The 23173-nt window shown below is 40.7% G+C and overlaps 1 protein-coding gene across 1 annotated transcript; it reads left to right on the plus strand.

The window, feature by feature from the left end:
* The first annotated feature begins 541 nt into the window (after nucleotides 1-541).
* On the plus strand, nucleotides 542-23030 carry pdlim2 (PDZ and LIM domain 2 (mystique)). Its single transcript, XM_049763548.1, has 10 exons — nucleotides 542-782; nucleotides 4649-4770; nucleotides 6147-6298; nucleotides 9018-9087; nucleotides 9299-9456; nucleotides 10073-10136; nucleotides 17849-17967; nucleotides 20878-21026; nucleotides 21591-21702; nucleotides 22039-23030. Exons 2-10 carry the CDS (start codon nucleotides 4678-4680, stop codon nucleotides 22229-22231), a joined length of 1110 nt encoding a protein of 369 aa, XP_049619505.1. The 5' UTR covers nucleotides 542-782; nucleotides 4649-4677; the 3' UTR covers nucleotides 22232-23030.
* The last annotated feature ends 143 nt before the right edge of the window (nucleotides 23031-23173 follow it).

A 23173-nucleotide genomic window follows, 5' to 3' on the forward strand; every position in this document is an offset into this window, starting at 1 on the left:
CAATACCTTCTTAGCTAATGTTGAAGTAATTGCTCTGTTTTTACTGAAAAAAACATGGCACACTGGTTGGGAATCAAACTGTAAGTTCATCCCAAAATGTCACCTAAATATCCCTAATGTTTTATGAATCATAAAAATGAGAAATTCTCTGTAGAAAGTATAAATAAAGAAAAGCTTGTAAAACACTGGGTTCAAAGAGATCAAATCAGAAATGTTTTCAATTATCAGTATGTGTGTCATAGTTATTAATAATCATCTTTACTGGATGCGCTTCAATAAAAATATTTTCCTCCTTTTGAGCGCTTCCCAAGCGAACCGCGCCTGCATGTCACGTGAACACAATCAGCCAATTCCATGACGTGCCGAAAGTGAGTTACTCAAGAAGTATGCGCCTGATTCTCATTTCCGTCAGCAGGTGGCGCGCGATCACTGAAAGCGGACGTGGCGGTTTTGTGGGCGAAATGGCTCAATTATCGTCACCGGGGCGACACCCCTCGTCTCCTCCCCCGCCCCTGCCGTGCGACACGCCCCGGTGGCTGTCTTTGTCAAAGCCTTTATTTTGATCGGAGCACATGGCAGTAAGCGCTCATCCTTTTGAGAACGTCCGGCGAGCAGCCACAGGTGGAGTCAAAGTTGACGCGTACTATTACTGAACTGTGCAAATCTCTTTATGCAAAATCAGTTTTGTGCCTCCTAAATTAAGTTAGAGACTTGCTTGTTGACGCAAATAGTCCTCAGGTGGAGACTGCGACCCACAGCCCTGTGACGTAGCACTTGTCTCGGTGAGTAAGCGTTTCATCTTTACCTGAACTTTCAGGACACAAAAAGTCTGATGGATTTAGTGCAACTTGCCATTAGGTTCTTATTTGATTAAAATGTGTTGGGAATTCTATTTGCTGTCATTAAGTGTTGACTTAACTAATAAAGAAGGCTGTCATTTTTAAGAATATTTACACAAGATGATGTTTGGTGAAAGTCTTCTTTCATTAATGGCTCTAATTGGAGTAATACACAACTCTGCCCATGCACCAGCCACCACTTCTCTATTTTACAACGATGAGTACAAAGTCTACCTGTGCTCATTGCACAGTCAAAATGATTTGTAGAGGACCTGGAGTCTGGACCAAGTGTAGGCATTATAAATATTTGACACGTTCACCACTTAACTGCTATGTTCTCTCCTCGCCTAGCAATGCTGGTGGTGAGAGCTTTCACATAGAAGGCAGCCCAAGTGGCCTCTTCCTTCTTCTCTTTCTCATTCCTTACAAAAAAAAAAAAGTGTCTAGACATGACTGCACCTCAACAGCTCTAGTTTAGAAATTAACAATCCTAGTGTTACTGTGCATCAGCTGAAGAATCACTCTCCAAAACAGCAACAGGTTTTCTCAGGCTGAAACTTACAGTCTAACAGGAAGTCAATTTTATCAGTACAGCTTGACTGATCAAAGTTTGCTCCCATAGTTGTTTTTTCTTTCCACGTCACATGGCTTTATTCCAGAAACAACTCCTCTCGTAATGGCAATGTTTCAACCGCTTCACAAAGCTTTTTGCTCACCCAGCATCAAACATAATTGAATGGGTCGAGTGTCCCCTCTGATGCTGGACCATTCGAGAGGGTTCATGTACTCAACAAAGTGAGAATAGATGGCATGTGCAAAGGATGTGGTGAACCAGCCAGATTGCTCAACAGTGCAGTGCGGATGGAGCCTTTGCCCAATGAGCAATGGAAACAAGAGGGGAAGTTGGGGTAAATTACTAAACACATGTCACAGTCTGATTACAAACTATTGTGGCAGGAGAGCTGCAAGCCTGATAATCATTGTAATATTTTGCACGATGGCATCTTAGAACATGCTTTCCCTGTCTTGCAAGGGCGTAGCCCTCGCAAATTACAGGTATGTCCCTGTGATTATTTTAGATGACACATAAGCCATTAGTGATAAACGCCATAGTAAATGTGGGAGAAAGACTTAAGACAACAAACACCCTCTCAGACTTGATTTGTTATTGTTTGATATTTTTCAATCACCCTGACGACTACAGCTAAATATGACCGAAGGGGTGTGATGAATGAATGAATAAAAAGAATGTTATTTCACGCAGTCCAGGGAGAGGCTTGCGGTTGCATTCCTCTTGTTTTATTCAGCGGGTGTGTCGTTTGCAGGTAGGTTTCGACCTGTCGGAGCGCAGCCCGGCGCGACTCTGCGCCGCTGTCAAAGCTCAGACAAGCCTCCCAGTCGAGTATGAAGCATCTGTTATGTTAATCAGCCTTGCTTTTGGGGAGGTTATTCTGACCCAGTGGATTTTTGCGCAAACATAAAGAAACAAATTCTGGGAGAAAGTGTTGATGTAGGTGTCTGTGTTTTGGCTGCCTTGCATTTAAATGTGCAAAGTATATTATACAGATGTCTGCTAGGTCACTCAAATGCTGTTCACTCTCTGGGAGTGTCTACTTTCCTCTGCATTAACCATCATTTTTATGTAGCACAACCAATAATTGTTTTAAATTATTTTCAAATTTGATGATTGGATAGCATTTGAAATTCTCTTTGTGTAAAATCTATTGTGTTTGAGTTTGATAAGATCTGAAACAACAACTTCAGAAAATCAGATGGATCTCTTTTGTCAAAAGCTCATCTTAGTCACGTGATATGGTGAAAAAAGTAGGAGTTAAAAGAACAAAGCAAAATGCACTTGAAAGAGATCATTTGGAAAGGGTTATAGGACAAATAATGAAACAGAACTTACAAATCCCTAAAACAGAACAATGTATTTAAGAGGCAATATTGGCAGTCCAACTTTAAGACAACATTTTTGATTTGACCTCTAGTTTAAGGTATGGCTGTCATACACTGGCCTGCCTAATCTGTTTAATATGTGGCGCTTGGCTGTTAAATGAGGTACATAAAGGTTCCATCAAAACCTCTTCTGCACATGGAGTCCACACAAAAGCCAAGTCTTTGTCGTTTTTGAAAGGGAAACAAGATTACCCCAAGATGCGGCAATATCTTTGAGTCACAGAGCAAAGCTGACTTTGACTTTGACAAGGCTTGTACTAATTATATTTTGGGGCTGTTTACAAACACACTTTTGGACTCTGTAAATATGTGACATGCATATCAAAGTTAATGATACTGAAGAATGCAGTTATCGTCTCGATCACTCTTGGCAATTCAACACTCATCAACTGGCTTGTGCTAGCAAGTTTCACACATTGTGCACCGAGTAGGTGTTCCAGCAAAAATGTTAAGTTCTCTGTTTTCTGTGGGCATCAGCCAAAGTGCCTTCCAAGGATTTGCGACCAAACCCTAATTTTCATCCTTCTCCATTTTGATAGCTGCTGTGAAATAATTGACCACCAAGATCCACAAATTTCGATAACCCAAAAGTCATATGTGCAGAGCCCCGAAGGCTTTCTGCATGTTGGAGCAGCCACTTGAATTTAAGTGTCACATTAACCTGCTGGTCTCCCTCACACCTCCTCCATATGCTTTACCCTGAAGGGAAAATCTGTCCAAATTGTGTCAAAATGACTTCACACAAGTGTGAATTCATTCGAGTGAAAATCTTCTCAAGAGCCAGGGACATGAATAGCGCAGTCCTGACCTTCGCAGCATCTTAAAGTGGCCAGATTTGGTGACTTCTTGAAGAGATGCATTTTCACAAAAACGAACTGCAAGACAACTAATATGAATTTAGAGGTTTAAAAACAACGTATGTTTGCCTTGCAGCTCTTCAGAGCAGCTGCATCTTATTCAAGCGTTTCCATCGACCACAGTGCGGTTCAGCTGATGCTGAACAGCGAGCCAAACGATGATTTCATGACAAGAATTCCTTCTATTGTTTGAATGTGTTGTACTGTGTCCAAAGTGATGTGGCAGCAGTTGCTAGAGGTCACCAGAACACAAGTCACCTTTTATGGAATTGCCTTTTATGAGACTGACCCAATAATGCTTGGTGCGAGAGCTGCTTTATCAAACCGTTTAGCACTCATGCAGGTGCAACTTGAACCTCATCAGTGAGCTTCAGTTATGGCTGTCCGCCCCCCCGTTCTCTGTTAACAGTTTTTAATTTGCACCACTTGTCGTTTTACAACGCCAATAGCGGATGTTAGTGTTCTAGGTTGATAATAGCTGTTTAGGCCTAAAGCTACTGGGATTCTTGAAACTGCCGGAAATTGACAATCCAGAGGTTGGACAGTCTTCCTCTCCCTGTTCTGGTCAGAACAGCCCTTGAGGCTGCACCGTTAAATGACCCTAATAATGGCTAGTCTAGTCTGGTAACCGGCTGCTGTATATCGAGTCGTTGGAATGAATCATGCTCCAATGCTCCGACTACATGCATATATTTTCCTCGTCTCAAATGTTCATTTAGATTTGTGGAAACTATTTGCCTTTGCAGCTTCTTGAATAATGTTAGTCATGTGTTCATAGTTCGGTTCGAAATTCTTCCCATTCCTGTTTGATGTGGTTGTGCAGTTCATGTCAAAGGGATTTAGTCCAGTCAAAGTGAAAGCCGTGCAGATGAAAGGCAAATTTCAATGATCGGTGTCTTCACAAAATGATGTTGATGTCAAGCAATGCCAGCAGATGTTCAAGGTTAAAAGAAAGTTATGCCTTGTAATTAACAGTCTTTTATTTTTTTAAAGGTTCTCAAGAGTGTGTGCCGGACTGATCAATGGCACTGACTGTGGACTTGATTGGTCCATCGCCATGGGGCTTCAGAATAGTTGGAGGAAGGGACTTCAAAAAGGCCATAACTGTATCGAAGGTATTTGTCCGGACTCGCCCTGCTTGCTGCTCAACTTCTTCTCGTCTTATCAAACCATATCCTTTGTTTTTGTCAAAACACAGACTTTAATGGCATGCCATGCAAAGTCAATTTCCTCCTCACTCCGTCCCTTTTCTTGTCTTTGTTTGCGTCCACAGGCTGTCTCATACCTATTTCCTTGCCTGCCAAAGTCATTGCAATAGAATGGAAGTAGATTACATTAGAAGGAAACCACTGATTACAACTAGAGTGGAAGTTGAGGTGGGAGGTTAGGTGTTCCCAGTCTGGAGTGCACAGTTGAATTTGTTTTTGTCAATTATAATAAACACATACCACATGCACCAGTAGTCGACATAACCTTACGTTTTAGATTTTTTTGTTTTTTGGTGGGGCGGGGGGCGTCGGCATGCAGGAGACAGAACTCTGCCCAACATTCAGAGTTTGAATCACCTTCCACTCCTAAAGCATTTACAAGTGTGTTTACTTGTCTCAAATATCAAAGGCCTCTTTCTGATTCCTCACGAAATCCTACTGGGAGAAACTTAATTGAAAACGACCAGCAATGTCCAGTTTGACGAAGAGCCGCTCTTGCTATTCTGTAGTTGAGGAGCCGTCTGGCTGACGATGTGAGCCTGCTGGCACTTGGCACTGACATGTTGTCTGAATAATGGTGATTTCTTGTTTCACTTGGGCAAAGACTTAAGAATAACTTGTCGGGCTGCACGTAGTTGATGTTCATCCAGGCACGACCTGATCAGAAAAGGCACTCGCCATTGTGGGTCACCGCAGCAACACTTAATTGCCTCTTGAAGGGCCACAGGCATGGCCCCCTCTGCCCTCTTGCTTGGCTAAAGCCACTGGCATTCTCTCGTTTTCTCTGGAGACTGAAAGCTCACACTGTCCAGCACTTTTATAGTGTTTTGCATGCTTTGTTCTCTCTCTTTCGCTCTTTTTTTTTTTTTTTTTTAAATTACATTATGCTGAAAACGTCAGTCCACAATTCAACAAAATGTATAATCAGGCCTTGATCTTGGCTTTTGTATTGAAATGTCTCTGCATGAGTCTTAAACAGAAACCAAAGTTTGCTTCCATTAGAATTTCCACTGATGTGGCATAGTGGACATTGGCTTTGAGCTATAAGGAGTCCGCAGTAGTTGCAAAGGTCAAAGCATCAAGTGTGTCACTAAACTTTTTCCAAAAGGATGTCAATCAAGCTTTTCCATGCATGCTAATAGCTTGCTGATAGCAAATCCTCTTCGTCTTTTACTTCTATTTGCAAATGCTGAATTTCTGTTATTGCGCAGTCAGCCGCTTGTAAACCAATGAGAGTCTTTGTGTAACGAGTGTTCATTTAAATTCTGTATTTTCCACCACAGGTCAACGGAGGCAGCAAAGCAGAGCAAGCGGCTCTCAAACCCGGTGATGTCATCTTGGCCATCAATGGGGAAAATACTGCTGACATGCTAAATGCAGAGGCCCAGAACAAAATCAAGAACTCCAAGACCCATCTGCAGCTGACGGTGGAGAGGTATGTGCCAAAAACCAAAAGATTGTGATCTTCACATCCTTCTTGTTGATTTAAGCATTTAAATGTGAAGATGTGTACTCGAGATTTTTTTCAGTTTATAAGCATCCCCTCATTTAATGCTGTCAGTCCTTCCACTGTTTGGCGTTTTAGTTATCCCATAAACAGCGCACAAACAACAAAAGTGATTGCAATCAGGGGAAATACCAGTTTGAATTGGAGCCACATTGTTGTTTTCCCTGATTCTCCAACAAACGTGTTTGGAAACCTAAATAAGGATTCTTTTCAGTACGGCCCAATCTTGGCCGCAAATTTAATGGAAGGAGTTTCCTTCATTCCATTTCTTGTCACCATCTCTCCCATTCCTTCTCCGACATTGTCCTGCCTTCTTACTGGTGTCCAATGTGCATGTGAGTGTATTTCACCTCGCTGACCTTGTGTCTCGCACTGAGCCAAAGGCCACACTCTTACTTATGGTCTGCCGGGACAATGCATCCCTATAGGAGGGGCACATCTACTGTCCCATGGCATGTGCTTGGCAGCGATGTCACTTTGAGCCATCGTCACTCAACTTGCGTCTCGAAAATTGAAAGGGGCTTGGAGGCATAATTATCAAGTGTCTGCTGCTAACCATTTAAATGTGCACATTTATGAAATCATCTTTTTTTTTAACATGTTCTTGAAGTTCTTTGAAATGTTGAAGTAGCAGCGTATGACCACATTTTACTACACGACTAGTATAAGCGGTAACACATTTGTTTGATTTCCATGCAACTTCTATCTGTGTCATTCTTTTGAGTCTTTTTATAGTCTGCCTTAACTGCACCTGAATAACTTCCAGGTGTGAGGGAACTGAGATGGAATGTGAAAAATGTCCAACTATTTTAGCAGCTGAATGGATGACACTGGTGTATGATTTGTGAGTTGCTTGTTAAATCCAATACAGCAGGCGAGTGAGGTGACCTTGAGCTCAGAAACGTACAAGCAAGTGTATTAATCCCAAGATTGTCATATAGATGCTTAATTTCAACAAAATGGCACTTTATTTTTAAATTCTGTATAGTATGATCTTGGAACACTCTAAAGAGGCTGTTGCTCTTATTAAATAGTGTTTGTACTTCCCAGGGTGTGTTCACAAAACGATCCATTGTTTGCTCTGAATTCTGGAGAATCTGGTTGTGTTGCAATAACCGTAAACCATTTAATAACCCCGGCTTATTTATTATCATGGATAAATGGGCTGATTTGCATTGGCCTGAATTTTAACCATTGCTTCAAGCAAATAGGGGATTTTAAGCATTTTTTTATTTTTTATAAAAAACTTACTCAAGGGACAATCAGACAAAATATGTCTGACTTAAACTAATTCCAATGCATTCGCTATTGTTCTTTTTTAATGTTTCTCACTCACATCAGAAAGTTGCGACACACTTTCTTAGCCGACATTTGGGAAATATTTGGAGCTTCATACTTTTTTTTTGAGTATTTGTTAAAAAAAAGTTAAAAGTCATGAAAAGCCTGCCTTCTAGTGGTGAATGATGACATCACAACGTAAAACTACAGTCAACCCCTTCATAATTAAGGTTAGGCACCCACGAATTCACATATTTTTTAGCCCCCCCCCCCCAATATTTGTTTGTATTTTGGGGTTTTTTAAAGTTTCCTCTCCAGTTATTAGAGAAAACATTTATTGAATATTCATCTTTTTTGCAACTGGCTGCCAGTTGTTCATTCCTGCTATATACGCTTGATGTGAAATTGTTTCTCCTTCAATTCAGTCCTGAGCAATTCTTATTTTACTTTTCTGAGAGTAAGTGTTATTCTGCACACCTCTGAGGAATCTGCCTCAGGCAGGTCCCTTTGATGACGGGCTACGAAGAACTTCTATTTGCAAGATGAGTGCTGATTTACGTTGATAACGTCTACAGTGGAAAGTCACACTCAGCGTTTTTGTCAAAAGCACATTTATCTTTGTAATGCAGAGGTCAGTGCTTATAGACTCAACACTGATGTAATCATTAACCTGGAATACATCTATTTGTTGGCCACCAAATTGACAAAGGTAAGAAGCGAAGGGGAAAAAATGAATAATTCTTAGTCACGCAGCTCCCATTTCACAGCACTGACGTTTTTTCTAACGTCCTCTGGAGAAGTCCTGATTTTCAGCTTCTGTGCTTCTTCCTTTTCTTGTCATTTCTTTCCTGCACACGGTATTGCAAGCCTAGGCAAGGAGAGTTGGTGTGTTTCTGTGTGATTTACCACAGGCATTCAGGCCTTCCTGTGTGCCTCATTACAGTACCTCAGGCTTGACCAAGAGCCAGTCATCCTCCGGGGGCGCTGTGTGTTTGAATTGGCCACTGAACTGCCCATTTTTCCTCTTCAAATTTAATCATCAAATTGCTTGCAGAATGTGTTTTTATTCATAGCTAAAGTGACTACAGTAGTTGGAAAGAGGAGAGCCATCAGAAGAACATTTTTGAAAAAGACACACAGTCCCATGCCAACAGACTTGCTTGAACATCATCCAAAGGACTCGGAAAAATTTCCATAGTGTCATTTTAAACGATATTCCAGACAGTAAAAGTTCAATATGAACTTACACCCTCTATTATTTGACTTTTTTCTAGGCGGCTGTAATTGTTTCAACATTGTCGTACTTAAAAACCGAAGGATTGAAAATAAAAGTGACTTTAAAGCTAACGTTAATTTTCTGTTTCTTTAGGCTTGAACACTCCAGCCCAAAACAGACAAATGGCATCAGCACCCCTGAGCAGCTTACCGGGCGCTTTCAGGTCAGTTTTATTTTTGTCATCTGTTCATTTGGAATTTTACAATTAATTTGTAAACTATACTCTAAAATCATGTTTATTCGCAAATATTTGTGTGTGTGTATGATTGACTGTTTACTGTCATTAAGATGTTGGTGAACTAATTGTGGTGCTTCTAAGAAATTATAGAACATTAATCCAATATCTAAGTACTTTTTAATGGTATGATTTGTAGGAAGCTGTAATAGTAAGTCGAGACGAGAACCAAAACTATAGAGAGTACAGCATATCCAGCCCTGCATCGCTGTCACCTGTGCCGTATTCACCACAACCTCCCGAGAGTCCCGATGGCAAGAAGGAGAGATTGACAACCACCACCCCCACCAACAAGAGGTAGTAACTTGTAATGATCCTGAAACAATGTCGCTTATCCATCTATTTAAAGCTCCTTTAGCTTTACCCATCTGGTGAACAGTGTTCTGTTTAACAAATTGAATAGGATTAAAAGAGGACAAAGTGCTCTCTTGACGCTGCAGCATCCAGAGTCAATAGGTGTGAGAACAACAAAGTGAGGCCACAAGCTTTGACTGTAGTAACAAAGGATGTGCATACGAGATCACATTCCTCCATATGCAGTCACTTCAACAATAGCGGAATGTGGAACATTCGCCACACTTATTGTATGTTGGCCGTTTGCGGACTCTCTACGACAACTTCAAAGGCCACAGGTCAAATTTTGGGCCTCAGTGAGTTGTTTGGGCTTTATAATCATTAGTCTATATTTGAGGTGGCCATGAATGCAAAAAAATATGGTTGGGAATGCATCTTGCATGACATTATTCCTGAACTGCGTACTTCATAAATTATAATTCCATTTATAAATATTCAATTCATAAAGAACACACTGCAAAATTTTACACCCCCCCCAAAAAAGATTGATTGATTGATTGATTGACTGATTGCCCAAATATTCAAACCTCACTTACAACTTTCTTTCCTTGTGTTCCAGTGTTCAGATTCGCTCATGGTCGCCAGAGGAGAAGAGTTATAGACTGGCCAGGCCGCTTTCACAGGTTAGTTCTTGCAAAACATTTTTGAGTTCCCTTGGAAGCTCCTTAAGTAGTTAGTGTGTCTGCCTCACAGTCAAATATTTTTTGGTTCGAATCTTTGCTCCGGCCTTTCCGTTTGGAGTTCGCTCTGTGCTCTATTTACTTCCTCACACATTCCAAACAACACGTACGTTTGTCTATATGAGCTCTGTGAATGACTCGTGGCCAATTCAGGATGTACCCCGCCTCGCACAAAGTCAGCAGGGATAGGCTCCCGTTCACCCTTGACCCTGAACGGGATAAGTGGTGGAAAATGCTTGGATGGATGAATGGACGGTTTGTTTTCAGTGAACCTAAAACATACTGTCTCGTCCATTAAAGCATAATCTGAATGAAAGGTTAAAGTTTGTTATATATTTTTTTATTAATAGCACTGTAAACCAGACATTTTTAAATATTTTCCATTCTGGATAGACAACAGTTTATATTTAATATTTGCTGTGAAATGAATGGTTTTAACATTAGGTCTTTTGCACAAGACTTCTTATCCTAAGCAGTAAAATATTTTAAGAGGAGGCTTGAGGTTATCATGAGTGCCACCAAACAATGTTGCGCTTATTTACAGTTCCAGTAACAAACCCAAAATGGGCTTGATTGGGGCATCCGCAGTGCTTTCAGAGAGCTTTAGAGAGAACATGTTGTGGGAAAGTTCATTGTGAATTATTTCAGCTATGTGTGCATGCTTGGCTTCACTAAAGACCGAACATGTGAGATGAAAACATACAAGACCCCTTGTAATGGCCGAAGGAATTCCAGACCTTTTTATAACTATTGTGGACACTTGATAAAGTTAAATAAATATGCAGAGGTTTGAAATTCCAAATATTTGAGTGTTCCCTACAGGAGGCTTCAAGCGAAAAACATACATAAAAATAAATATGTTTTCGAGTTTGGCATACTTTGTCGTCAACAAATGAAATGGGATCCTCATGCACTAGCCGCTTTCATACCGCAAGTTGGCACATTATTGAGTAGAGCCATGATTTATTTGCTCGTGCCTTTCAAAGAAAACTTGCTCAAGTGCGCTTTCCAACAGCAATCGGGCATGTCCCAATAAAATAACAAGGTGCATCGTGACGTCAGCATAACAGTTGCTTTTAATACACAGGGGCGTCGGCAGGCAGTGACTCATTAGGGTGTTAAACTTCACATTCTGGTTCTTCTGCCTCTGATACTACAGAAAGTACTCTTAGTACTGTAGTAGTGTCCTGTCAGAAAGTAATTGCATGTCTGGCTCCAGCAGACACATCAGAACACATCTAGTGTTAAGACGAACGGAAGAGAATGAGATATTGCACACAGCAATTTTAACAAGATAATGAATATCGATGTGTGGTGGAAATGTAATCAGTGTTGTGCATAGTTCTGCTTTAGGTGGAGTCGTATTGTGCAAAAGGTGGGATTGTATAATGGGTTGTTTGTGAAAGGAAATTCTGAACACGTACACATACACACGCATGCACACTCAGCCATTGGAATGAACTTGCTCCGGCTGTGGCTGTCGATCTCAATCAATGTCACGTTTGTGATTATTCATAGCTTCAGTCGTTCGTATTTTAAATGGTTTCTTTTTGCCAAATTATTTCCTTTGGTCTACATTTTCACCATAAATTGTGACTTTACCAGAATGTTACAAATGAGGCATCCCTGTTTTTAACTGAACTACAATTTGAGATTGTTGCCTGTCTTGTTTTTTTTTTTTTTTTTATCTCCCTACTTTTCTGGCCTGTAAGCTGATATAAAATGTAATTTCTGCCTGCCATCTGCGCTTGACAGCTATAGTGGTCCACTACTATCATCTAGCCTGGTGGATGAGTTATGGGTTTTGGCTGACCCATTTCCATGAACGTTGTCGGCTGAGGTTTTCAAATGATTGGCGTCCGACTGAAGCGTTGTGATTAGTGAGTTGAGTTCTTTCAGAGCGCCCCTTGGGGAACTGGCCGGGAGGAGTCCTGCCTTGGCCGCCCTGTGCATTATACTGCTTGGACTGGCAGGAACACTGCAGCTCAGTAAATGTGCACTGCAGAGGCTCCATGACAAGGACCACTGTCCCGACTGGGAGCTGAACAAGACTACTATATCTAATGATCAGCCTGTCTGAAAAGTGCTTAAAAGGCTTTTCCACACTTCTTTTTGGGTCCCTCAGCGAGCAAAGTGGGATGTGCGCAACTGGATCCCCCCTTTTCCAGGGTGTTGGGTATCCTGAGAAAATGCTGCGTACAATAGAGGCTGTGATGAGTTCAGACTGTGTACGACTGGTGCTGGTTTTCCCGACGTAGTACAAGGCTGGTCCTTGTGTGACGAGAGCTAGAAGAAGGGGGGTGCTTGTGCCATGTTGTGGAGCCTGCCGACTTTGCCAAACTGTATTTAAGACATCACACCAATTTGCAATGTCAAGATGTTGCTGGAGTGAAGAAGTACTCTTTGTGCTTGACATATTCTAACTCTTGTCCAAAAATTAAAATCACAAACACATAAGTTGTTTATAGGAAATGATTTGGATTCAGAGGGGCAGGTTAAGATAAGTGTTTGCTTCCTTCTCACGCTTCTTCAACGTAACATTTTCTATAAAGCCAAGTTGTTTACTTTTGTGTTATTTTTGATTGTTTGGGGAAAAAAAGATCAAAACGAATCAGACATGCACATTCATACATATTCACATGTCTGGATGATGAGACACGGTGATGTATGTATTTGTCATAGCTTTTTTTGTGTTATGATTAAAAGTTTTCCTGCTGTGACCTATGGATCAAGCACTTTTCCTCAGGTGTCCACCATTGTTATGTAAGTGCATGTTTTTTCAGGAAGCATTCAATGCTGCTGGAGGGTGTCACTTCCTTTCCTTTACGTAACATGTGATGATAATAGAAGTAACCTTAGAAATAATGCATAGCTTGCATTCGGCAATCAAGGAATTCATTTTAGTTCTGAGTGGAGCTGCAGATTTGGCAGTGTTAAGAGTTGAGCTGGCATTGGCCACGTTGAAGGCATATTTTCTTCCTTCTTCTACAGTGAGCCTTGTGAAAGAAGAGGGTTTTTTCACATGGACTTGTAGCCTTTAAGCTTGGGAGCCATTGTAGCCTCTGCAGGCAGCATGCCTCTCCTTATCCCCACCAATCGATCAGCCTGTTTTTTTTTTTTTCCTCTCCCCAGAGCGGGAAACTTTTTCCCCCCTGCTTTGCACCCCCTGGCATGTTTTATGTAGGCGGGAAGAGATGAGATGTTTATGAAGGTGGTTAAGTTGTGTCAACATTTCAAAAGTTGCCAAGGGAAATGCATGTATAACTCGAGTGTATTCGTGCAATAGCTGATGCCAACTTGCCAGCAGTACACACTATTAAGTCTGTTTTATGTTAAATGTTGCCATGACTGAAATTGTGGGACATTTGAGCACAATTGTGTTTTTGTGACTGGGACCAGATTTCAAGTTCTGCATACCATTCTATGTGATTGACTTTCAGAATTCAGACAAATTCCCCTAGAAATTATGAGTCTTTGGCTGTATTATAATTGTATTCTCGCAACAGTCCCTATGCCTTTGAAAAACCACAGACCTACCACATTGTTTCTTGTTAGTTACTGAAAGGCCTTTGTTGCAACTGTATTGCAAGTCTCACGTCTTCCAAAGTACTGTATTTTATTATTATTATTATTATTATCTTAATCAGAAGTGTTGTTCTGCTGTTAAATCATCCTACTCTTTTATACACCGGCAGTCAACCTTCACCTGTCCTCCCCATTAGGTGTCACTATCTTTTTGTTCCTTGGTCATGTTGAAACTGTAAAATGAATTTTGTTGCTCTGTACTCGTGATATGAGGAATGACACTAAAACTACAGTATGTTGACAAGATTTATATCGGTAGTCTAAAAGTACTTACTGCATTTGTCACAATTCCCGCACATCGTCTATTTTAGAAACATATTTTTTTTTAATGTCTTGTACAGCTATTGTGAACTCAGTGACATGTTGCTCATCACCCCTGTTGTCTACTGTTGTTCGTTTGGCCAGTAATCTTCTACAGATGGTTTGTATCAGGAGTAGCCTCATTGTGTGTGGCCAGAAAATCAAGACAGGGGGAGGGATTAGTACCAGCATCACTTTATTCCATGTTAATGAATGTTGCGCTATGTACTGAAAGCCTGAGCCAAGAAACCTATTTGGTACTAATAGTGGATGCAGAGTCAAAAGCTCCAGTTTCTTACAAGACAACTATACCTCTGTTAAAAAAAACTGGATCCTTGCAGACCTACAGTGAAACCCGTGCAGAATTTTGCTGGACATTAACGATCATGATTTGATTTAGACTCTTTGGGTTGTGGTTCAATTCAGTATTGATTCTCAGGTTCCGATTTGAGTCAGTATAAAATTAATTAAATACTCCAATATCGATTTAGTGAGATTTAAAAATATGCAAATATGAGTACATTTTGACAATTTTGAAATATTTATCTCTTCCATGTAAACGTGTGGAATGTCAACACATTTTCCAGCAATAGAAGATCTAATTTGCACACAACTTATTTGTGCATATGATATATACAAAATTAAAAACGTGAATGTTGTGTATAACACAAAAAAAGTACAGGCAAATTGAACATTTCTTCCTGGAATTTGTAACACAAAATATAATATTTCCTCCTAGAATTTAAAAAAAAAAAAAAAAAAAAAGCATAATAACTTATACTATGTGTGGGTATGCGTATAGGTGTGTATGTTTGTTTATCACTGACATCTGATTGAAGTCTCTGATTTCACAATATGGTAGATTTCACGTTTTTTTTACAAATCTATCATACGGTTTTCCACTCCTAGTACTGCAGAATGTAGTTCAGACCTGGCTAACCTGCACGATTGAGAAGGCTATGTTAATAATTAACAGATTATTTCTTCAAGTTCCCTGCTTAAAAGTTTAGTGTCCATATATGAGACATCTGAGACCTATGACCTCAGATCTTGTCATAAAAAAATATGAGACCATAAACCTTTAAAGAATTACAATGACTGATATAATTTGCAATGCAACCAGTTTCTCTTTCTGTTGTGATCGCTGTTGCATAATGTGAGCACAGTTTTGCACTACAGCTAAAACTTAATTACAAGGCTTGGGCAATCAGTGACAAGACCTCCAACAAAGAAAATCACTGCGTAATAAACACTGCATATTCACACTTTCATAATTTAAGGGTAGTTTTTGGCCTAATTAGTAAGTTGGCTGTCCCACATTGTTATTCATCATTCACGCTATGCGGTGTGAAGTGGATGAACAGATATTGCACTTTCTAATGGCAAAACCAACTAAGTATCCCAAAATAAAATATCCTGAGCATCTGTACTGTGCAGAGCTGTCCCATGCCCTGTAATTGAATCCACAGGGTGGTAATGATGATGCAGAGTGGCTCGCTTGGAGCCAGACTTAAGGCCCCTCGACTGGCACCATCCCCAGCATCTCAGTTGGGCTTGATCGGAAACAGCTGCTCTTTCTTCAGTTTACCGTTTCCTGGTTTTGTTTCTTGATCTGGTCAATAATAAGAGACTTGGTTAGCTTTTGAATACAAACATTCATATTACTCTCAAACTAAATTATATGCCATGCTGTATTATGTCATACTTGTATTTTGTTTGGTTAAATACACCAAGCATCAAGGCCAAGTTTTAATCCGGAGTCCAAATCCTGAGTCACAGACAAGGGAGTTTGTGTGAAAGCATAAAAATACTCCACAGCAACTAATGACTCTTGTGAAATGCCTTTTGACATCCATTGTAAGTGTATCAGAAATTCTGTCTTTACAAAGGTAATACTCAATTGTCGGACCTTTTGTTCTCAGATATGTACAGTATTCATGTAGCTATTGCAACTGAATCGGAAAATTGGTTTTGATTTGAAAGGTGTGGGTGCTTTGAATCAAACTGAATCAAATCATCTGACATTACCACAATTAGCTAGGTATTAAATTTTCTTTGGGGAGAGAGAAAGATTGCTGAAATGAACACCATATTTCCAATACAGACAAATTCATTCATTTTGTAAAACATTGCATACCTATTGGGCCTACTGTTTAGACTTGAGTCGTTATCCAATGACTTGAATCGTTCCACTTTTAAATCACTTACCCTATCAAATATTTTTTCTATTTGAGAGATATCCACCCTCAATTGTATGGAATATGGCAAGTGAAAAAGTTAAATGATATAAGGCTCAATGCAAATAAAATCTTTTGTCACAGGTAGCTCACTTGATTCTCTTGATTCATATTTTCTCATGCAATCTGACTAGATGCACAATGGGACCAAGCAATGGTTTTCCAAGCAGTTTTGTGAGTCTGATCCCAAGCACTTACCAGCTACACTATGTTTACTGCAATTAAAGCCTTCAGAGGCCATTGGTTTGTTTTCCTTCTTCTTTTTGTTTTTCTTTACCGAACTGCATTCCTCTTGAGTCTCATAGATCTCTGTTGGGATTTTCACTGAGAAGAAAAAAAAAAAAAAAAAAACAGCTGCCGTTGGAGAGTATGAAGATTCATACGAAGCAGCCAGACAGTTACATAACACATGATTGGTTTGCATTAGTGAGGATTCATCTGCGCCACTCTATGGCTTCTCATTGGGTCTTCCTGAAGAGATGCACGTTTGTCAGGTATATATGCCCTTGAGATGGCCTCACATAGGTGCCTCTACATTATTGTACTCTTGTCATATGGAATAAGTGAGTCTGCAGTTCTTTTGTTGGGATTATCCTGGGAAGAATCCCAGCGAGCTGCGTCTGTGATCATTTTTAGTAAAGGCACCATGGCACGCAGCACCAATCTGAAAATGGGAGCTTTGTTTCCTCACAGGATCTGGAAACTACTTTAAGAATATTTTAGTTTGAATGTGACTGCAGTGGACTGACTAGACAAACGTGATTAATATATTTTGTGGTGGACACCCGATTTATTTGTTGTGATTTCTGAGTATAAAAGAGTCTAGTGTGAGTTATGTGCGTGCAAACTTTAAGTACAGGTGTGCTGACTGTTGGCTCACTCATGAAGTCTTATGACATAATTATAGCTAAATCACTCAACCTTTGCCCATTCTATAACTTTGTGGGCGCTTGGTTTTTTTTATGCTTGGAACAGCAACAATTAAAATTACGCAGCCCAGTTCAGCCGTTTAAGTGTCTCTTGTCTCTACTGGGCATACAACGCCCTCTTCTGTCCAAAGTACGTATAAGGGAAAAAAAACATGCTGATTTGTGCAGTATTGCAACTTCTGATTTTTGTGAAATTGGGCTTTGTATTGTGACTGATTTTGAAATACGCTGTCACTTAAGTTCAAGATTCTTTATCCATCGGACCAAAGTCACTTGTGCTTACTTAGTTGTAACACTGATAGGACTCAAGTACAAAAAGACTCCGCAGTCTAATCATGATAAAATAAACGCTGAGGTAAGTTGCTGTGAATGTGTTGCCTGGGGAGCAAAGGAATGCGGGCTGTGATTCCTATCGAAGGAGACCATGACTGTTTTGGTAATACTGTAATGATTGTGTTTGTGTTAATGAAGTGTTTAGACTTCATTTAAACACGATTTGTGGCTCTAAGCACTTCATGTCACATATAACCGTTACTTTATCTCTGCAAGCTTAATTGTTAGTTTTTGCTGCTGACTAACACTGCTTCTTGCCCTTTCTTCACAGGACTTCTCTCCTTCGGACTACAGAAATAGTTCTTTGTCCAGCAGAACCCCGACCCCACCGGGACACTACTCACCTCATAGTGCCATTGATCAGGATGTGCACATGTCTTCTTATCGCAGGTAAATAAATACTATATATTATTGTACCTGTATTTTTTGTTTTGTAATGCATTGTCATAAGTACTGTCTGCTTATATAGTGGAGTGACATTGCTAAATAATATGATCGCAATATGCGGGCATGCTGTTTGGGAAAGTCTTTGTCGCAAGCGTCAATATTTCCTCCTCCTTGCCTTCTATTGCCATTCATACGGAATTTGGTGCAAGGTTTCAATTATTGGGCTGCCAAGTCAGCGCCGCATGTCCCGAAGCCAGGGTGGGGGCCACAACCATTGGGCATTCAATTGAATTGATCTGACGAGTTGACTTTTTACCTCAAGCGTCAAGATTTTTAGTGCGAGGGTGTCCACACTTTTTCAGAATTTTTTTCCCATAGTCGGCTTGTACTTACGCATGCACATATGTATTCTGTGTTTGATCAATGGCTGGTGTTGAACCCACGATACTCTTGCCCAATCCACAGCTAAAATCTTGGAGGTCTCAACTGCAGATTTTTAAATGTTTCCCGTATCCAGAATTCCTCTGGGTTGAAACCAGATCCACAGACATTCCATCTGTATCACCGTAGATTGTTCCCTTGTTTCAAAGGCCCGTGTTGAAATTGCAAACGAGCTGTCAGACCAATGTCTCCATTGAGTGTGCAATAGCTGCAGCTGTCTTTGGCTCATTGCAGCTGCAAACACATGCCCGGTTCCTGGAAAAGACATCCGTGAGGGAACCACACACATGGCGTAGTTCACCTCACTAGTTCTGATAAGTTAGTGTAGCTGTGATGTCAGTCCTGCCATCTTTTGTGTCCATTGTTTCTCCTCTTTTGCTTACGTCTTTCCACATTGGACAAGGGTGGACTTTGGCCCCAGTTGGGAAACCACAGTTGATGTGTCAGCAAAAGCAGTCATATGCAAACATCCAGCGTTTCCAAAATGTTCGATTTCCCCTAATTGGCCTCCAGTTTGAAGCCCCCAGCCTGCACAGTGTACACTAAGCCACTCTCTGCTTCTCCTTAGCCAATCACAACCACTACGACCCACCCATTTATGCATTGCGGCCAATGAGTTGCAGACTAGGGACACACCTTTTCGTCAAACTCTGGTTTTTCAGTCGTGTCTGCTCTTGATACCGTAGGTGTCTGCTATGCATCTGGCTGTGTGTGCACAGCAATGTTTTTTTTTTCTATGAATTACCAGGAGTAAGTGTGGTTGTGTACCTCTGTTCTGTTTTTGTTCTCACAAAGGTGAGTGCTACCATTTAAAGTGAATTTAATTTATGGTGATGTTGTCGCTTAAACATGAGCTGCTTTAAGAAACATTATCTGCATTTAAAGGGTTCACATACAGAGCTTATATCCGCTCTCTACTTTTAGTCTGGTATGTAGTTATCTCAAACATTCCAGAAATATTGGCCACATTTCAATCTGGAGGAAATTTTGTCTGACCTTGGTCTATGACGCATTCCTGCAGTCTCCTGCTTTTTTACTGTCCTCCTATCTGCTGCTACTTTGTTTCCTCCTGGTCCACCAATACTTTGCATTTGCTCTCAGTCCGTATGTCAGACGGGATGGTGACCGACGTAGAAAGGAAATGGAATTGCTGAGGGTGGAGCTGAGCGAGCGTGTGGAGAACTTGGAGTTTGGGCTTTCCGTGTCTGTTTTTAATTAGAGCCATGTTCAGGGATACAGAGGAAAGAGTCTGAACTTTTGCTTTGGCTGTATTTTTGTTGTCTTGTCTATTTGCTGTCTCTGGTTTCAGCCACGTCCATCTTGTATGACATTGCACATTCAAACATCATTGTGGTGAAGTGATTCACCTTTGACCAGCATTCTTTAGAGAGTCAAGCGTTCCTGTTTTGTCTGCTTTGGAAGAAGCCATTACACTGTGTAATGAACCTAGTGGCACCACGCAGTGAATGCCACAGTGACTTTAGTGAACCATGCCTCACCTCACTGCTATGTATTTGTTCTCCAGATAAATGGAGCCATGACTAGTTTTGATTCAATTCCATTCTTTCATCCTTGCCTTTGTGCTTTCGCCAAACCTTTGAAATGTTTTGCTATGCTGGCGTGTAGTCAGACCGTCAGATTTTTATATCAGTGGAACCATTTCAAAATGAAGATTGCAGAGGACGAAATAAACAAGTGCATCTGCACTGTTCACATCTTGTCGAGAATATGCAAGTTAAATGGTAAAGGCTTGGCAGTGATAGGCAGGTCAGCCATCAGGCCAATTTAGCTGTCAGCTCACAATCTCACTTGGCTACTGAGCGATTGCGAGTTTGTTGTTATCGTCGCACACCTGACTCGACTGGTGTACCCGGTTCGAGGTGACAGCTGCCACTCGGCAGTTCGCTCTCCACACATATTTGTCTTTCAGGTGCTATTTCAATTGATGTTTTTTTAGTGGGTGGTGAAAGTGCTTCCACATCAAGTGTGGAAGGGCCAGTAAATGTGTTTTTTCTACCACACCGGGAACGAAGAATGTGCTCGTAAACAGCACTACTGTTCTCTTGGCTCCGTCGTAATTAGCTGGCCTGTTCTACGACCACCAAACTTACTGTGACCCCCTGCTGTGCGCTGACTGGCTGCATGTAAGCACACGGAGGTGTTGTGATAACATGCGTGGTGGCCCATTTTCTTAGCCTCGGCGCATGTTTGAGAGTTAGAGTGGTGTTAAATATGATGTCGTCTCAAGCCTGTGGTGTGCACTTTGGATTCGATGCGTAGAGGTCAAAGTTCCAAAGCCAGCTGCTGCTGCCCCTTTTTTTTTAATTTTTTTTTTTATAGTTCCTCTACATTCCATCCATACAACTTGTAATGAAAATACTTTCTACCAGGCAATGCCCAAGTCTATTGTTGGTAGATGAAACGATTATGATTCCTTTTTATTATAATTAGTTTATTTATTTATTTTTACAGTAATTCAAGCTCTGAAGTCGTCATGCAGAAGTTTGACAAGGACTCTGAGGTGTACAAAATGATCCAGGAGAATAGGGAGTCTCGCACAGCTCCTCGTCAGTCCAACACATTCAAAATGCTGCAAGAAGTTCTGGAGGCCGACGAGAAAGGTTGGAGCAACACAGCTAACCCGTTTGTTTGGCAGTGCAAAAATATACTTTGTTGTTCAATGCAAACCTTTTATGTAACTTCAATCATGCTGTAAAGTAGTGGACAACTTAAAATTGATGTACACAAGCTGAACTGAAAGCAATTAGTATTCACACGTATATCGGCAGCAGGAGAGAGAGCGAGTCCAATGGCGTGCATGGTTTACATCAGCACAGCCTGGAAGAACTTCAGCTGCTCTGTCAAATACTGTAAGATTTACATCACTTGTTAAAGCTGCCTGCTGGCATCTTTTCATTTGGAGAAAAATCCCATTCCAAATGTATCATGCAATTTATTGTTCCACACGAACGACATCATGTGAGAAGACAAATACGCCAGAGTTCATTTTAATTTGTAAAGGGCAGATGATGAAATACTTCCCAACCAATAGAATTCTCTTATGAAGATGGCCAGCAAAACAAAATGTGTAGTTGCAAGTGAAATACAGAAACACTGATGCAACACTTTCAACATCGCGACGTCATTAAGTGTGTGTCAATCCGTGTATGTGTGGGTAATTCCAGAGGCTGCATTGAAGTTCCCAGGAAAGTTATCGCCCAATGTTCCGAAACCAAGCGCACCCGTGGGAGGAGTCAGCAAATACCACATCTGTGAGAAGTGTGGCACCAGCATTGTGTAAGGGTCACATTCTCACTTTGAAAAGTTATTGAAAGACCAAGTGCTGCAACTCTTTTTTTAAAGAATCAGAACTACCACCAAAATGACATAAGTGTAAATAGGACCATAATTTATTATTTTGAAGTAGGGCTTGGTTATTAATCCATTTTATTGATTAATTTAAGTTTATTGTGCAGGACAGTTTTGTTTGGTTTTATTTTCAAAATGTATTTTCTGCATTAGATTAGGTGGGATTGCATAAAATATTTAAATGTCACTTTTTTTTTTTTTTTTTTTTTTGGACACTCAATGATGCCACACTTTGATTCCACCCACTCTTCCTTCCACCTGCAGCACACAGGCCGTGCGCATCGTGGACGACCGCTTCCGCCACCCCGAGTGCTACACGTGCACAGACTGCGGGCTGAACCTCCGGATGAGGGGTCACTTCTGGGTGGGCGACGTGATGTACTGTGAGAAGCACGCCAAGCAGCGTTATCAAGGTCAGGCCAGCTCGCCGCGGTCCAGCCTGTCCCCTCGCCATTGAGTCTTACCTCACTGGCTGCCTGACATCCGCCTCATCGAACCCCTTTACGGACAATTGGCACGTGGGAAGGGATCAACAACATGGCAGATTTTGTTTTTTTTTGCTCATTTCATTTAACAGTGTTTGACGATACTGTATAATCCTTCACTTACTTAACTTGCTTTTCTGACAATTTGGGGAGGTTTTCGATATAGCTCACAGTCATAGCTCTAATAATACTCCTTCCATGAGTCCGCGATTACTGAGGTGACTGTACTTTACCAACAAACCAAAACCTTACCATTTCCAAGATTCTTTTTACTCTTCAAGATCTGGATAATAATTGATAAAATAGTTTGCTAATACAAAGGGACCAAATCCGACCTACACTGCATCCCATGCAGTCAGTATGCAATGTGTGTGCTTGCACTGTGTGCGTGTGTATGTGAATGAGAGGGTGAGAACAAAAAGTGTGACGTTGACCATTAGAGATTTGAATGATTTTGAATATATATATTTTTTTTGCTAGACCAGCAACGTTTTCTACGTCTCTTTGTAAACAGGATTTAGTAGGAGAAAACAAAAACACGTACAGTATTTGCTGACTTCTTTTGCTGTTGTGTTGCTTATGAGGGTTTTTTCAACATACAAAGATTTTGGATGTTTGTGTGATTGAACTGTATTCTATAATATATATATACATAAAATTTTCAATGCATAATGTATGCACAAGACATAGAGTGTCAAAATAAATGATACTGTATTTGCCCAGTTACAGCAGTACTCTGCATGTGGCACTTAATAAATTGCACAACTTGAAGCTTCTTGTGTTCTGTGGCCGTGCAATTTTAATTTGCTCCAACACACATATTCTACTTTATGTCACATCCTTTTAACATGGTGGTAATTTACTGTAAAATGCGGCATATATTGCTTCTTGAAAATCACATTGTGGATCAGGGT

This window comes from Syngnathus scovelli, chromosome 3 (assembly GCF_024217435.2).
Source record: "Syngnathus scovelli strain Florida chromosome 3, RoL_Ssco_1.2, whole genome shotgun sequence".
Taxonomy (NCBI): domain Eukaryota; kingdom Metazoa; phylum Chordata; class Actinopteri; order Syngnathiformes; family Syngnathidae; genus Syngnathus; species Syngnathus scovelli.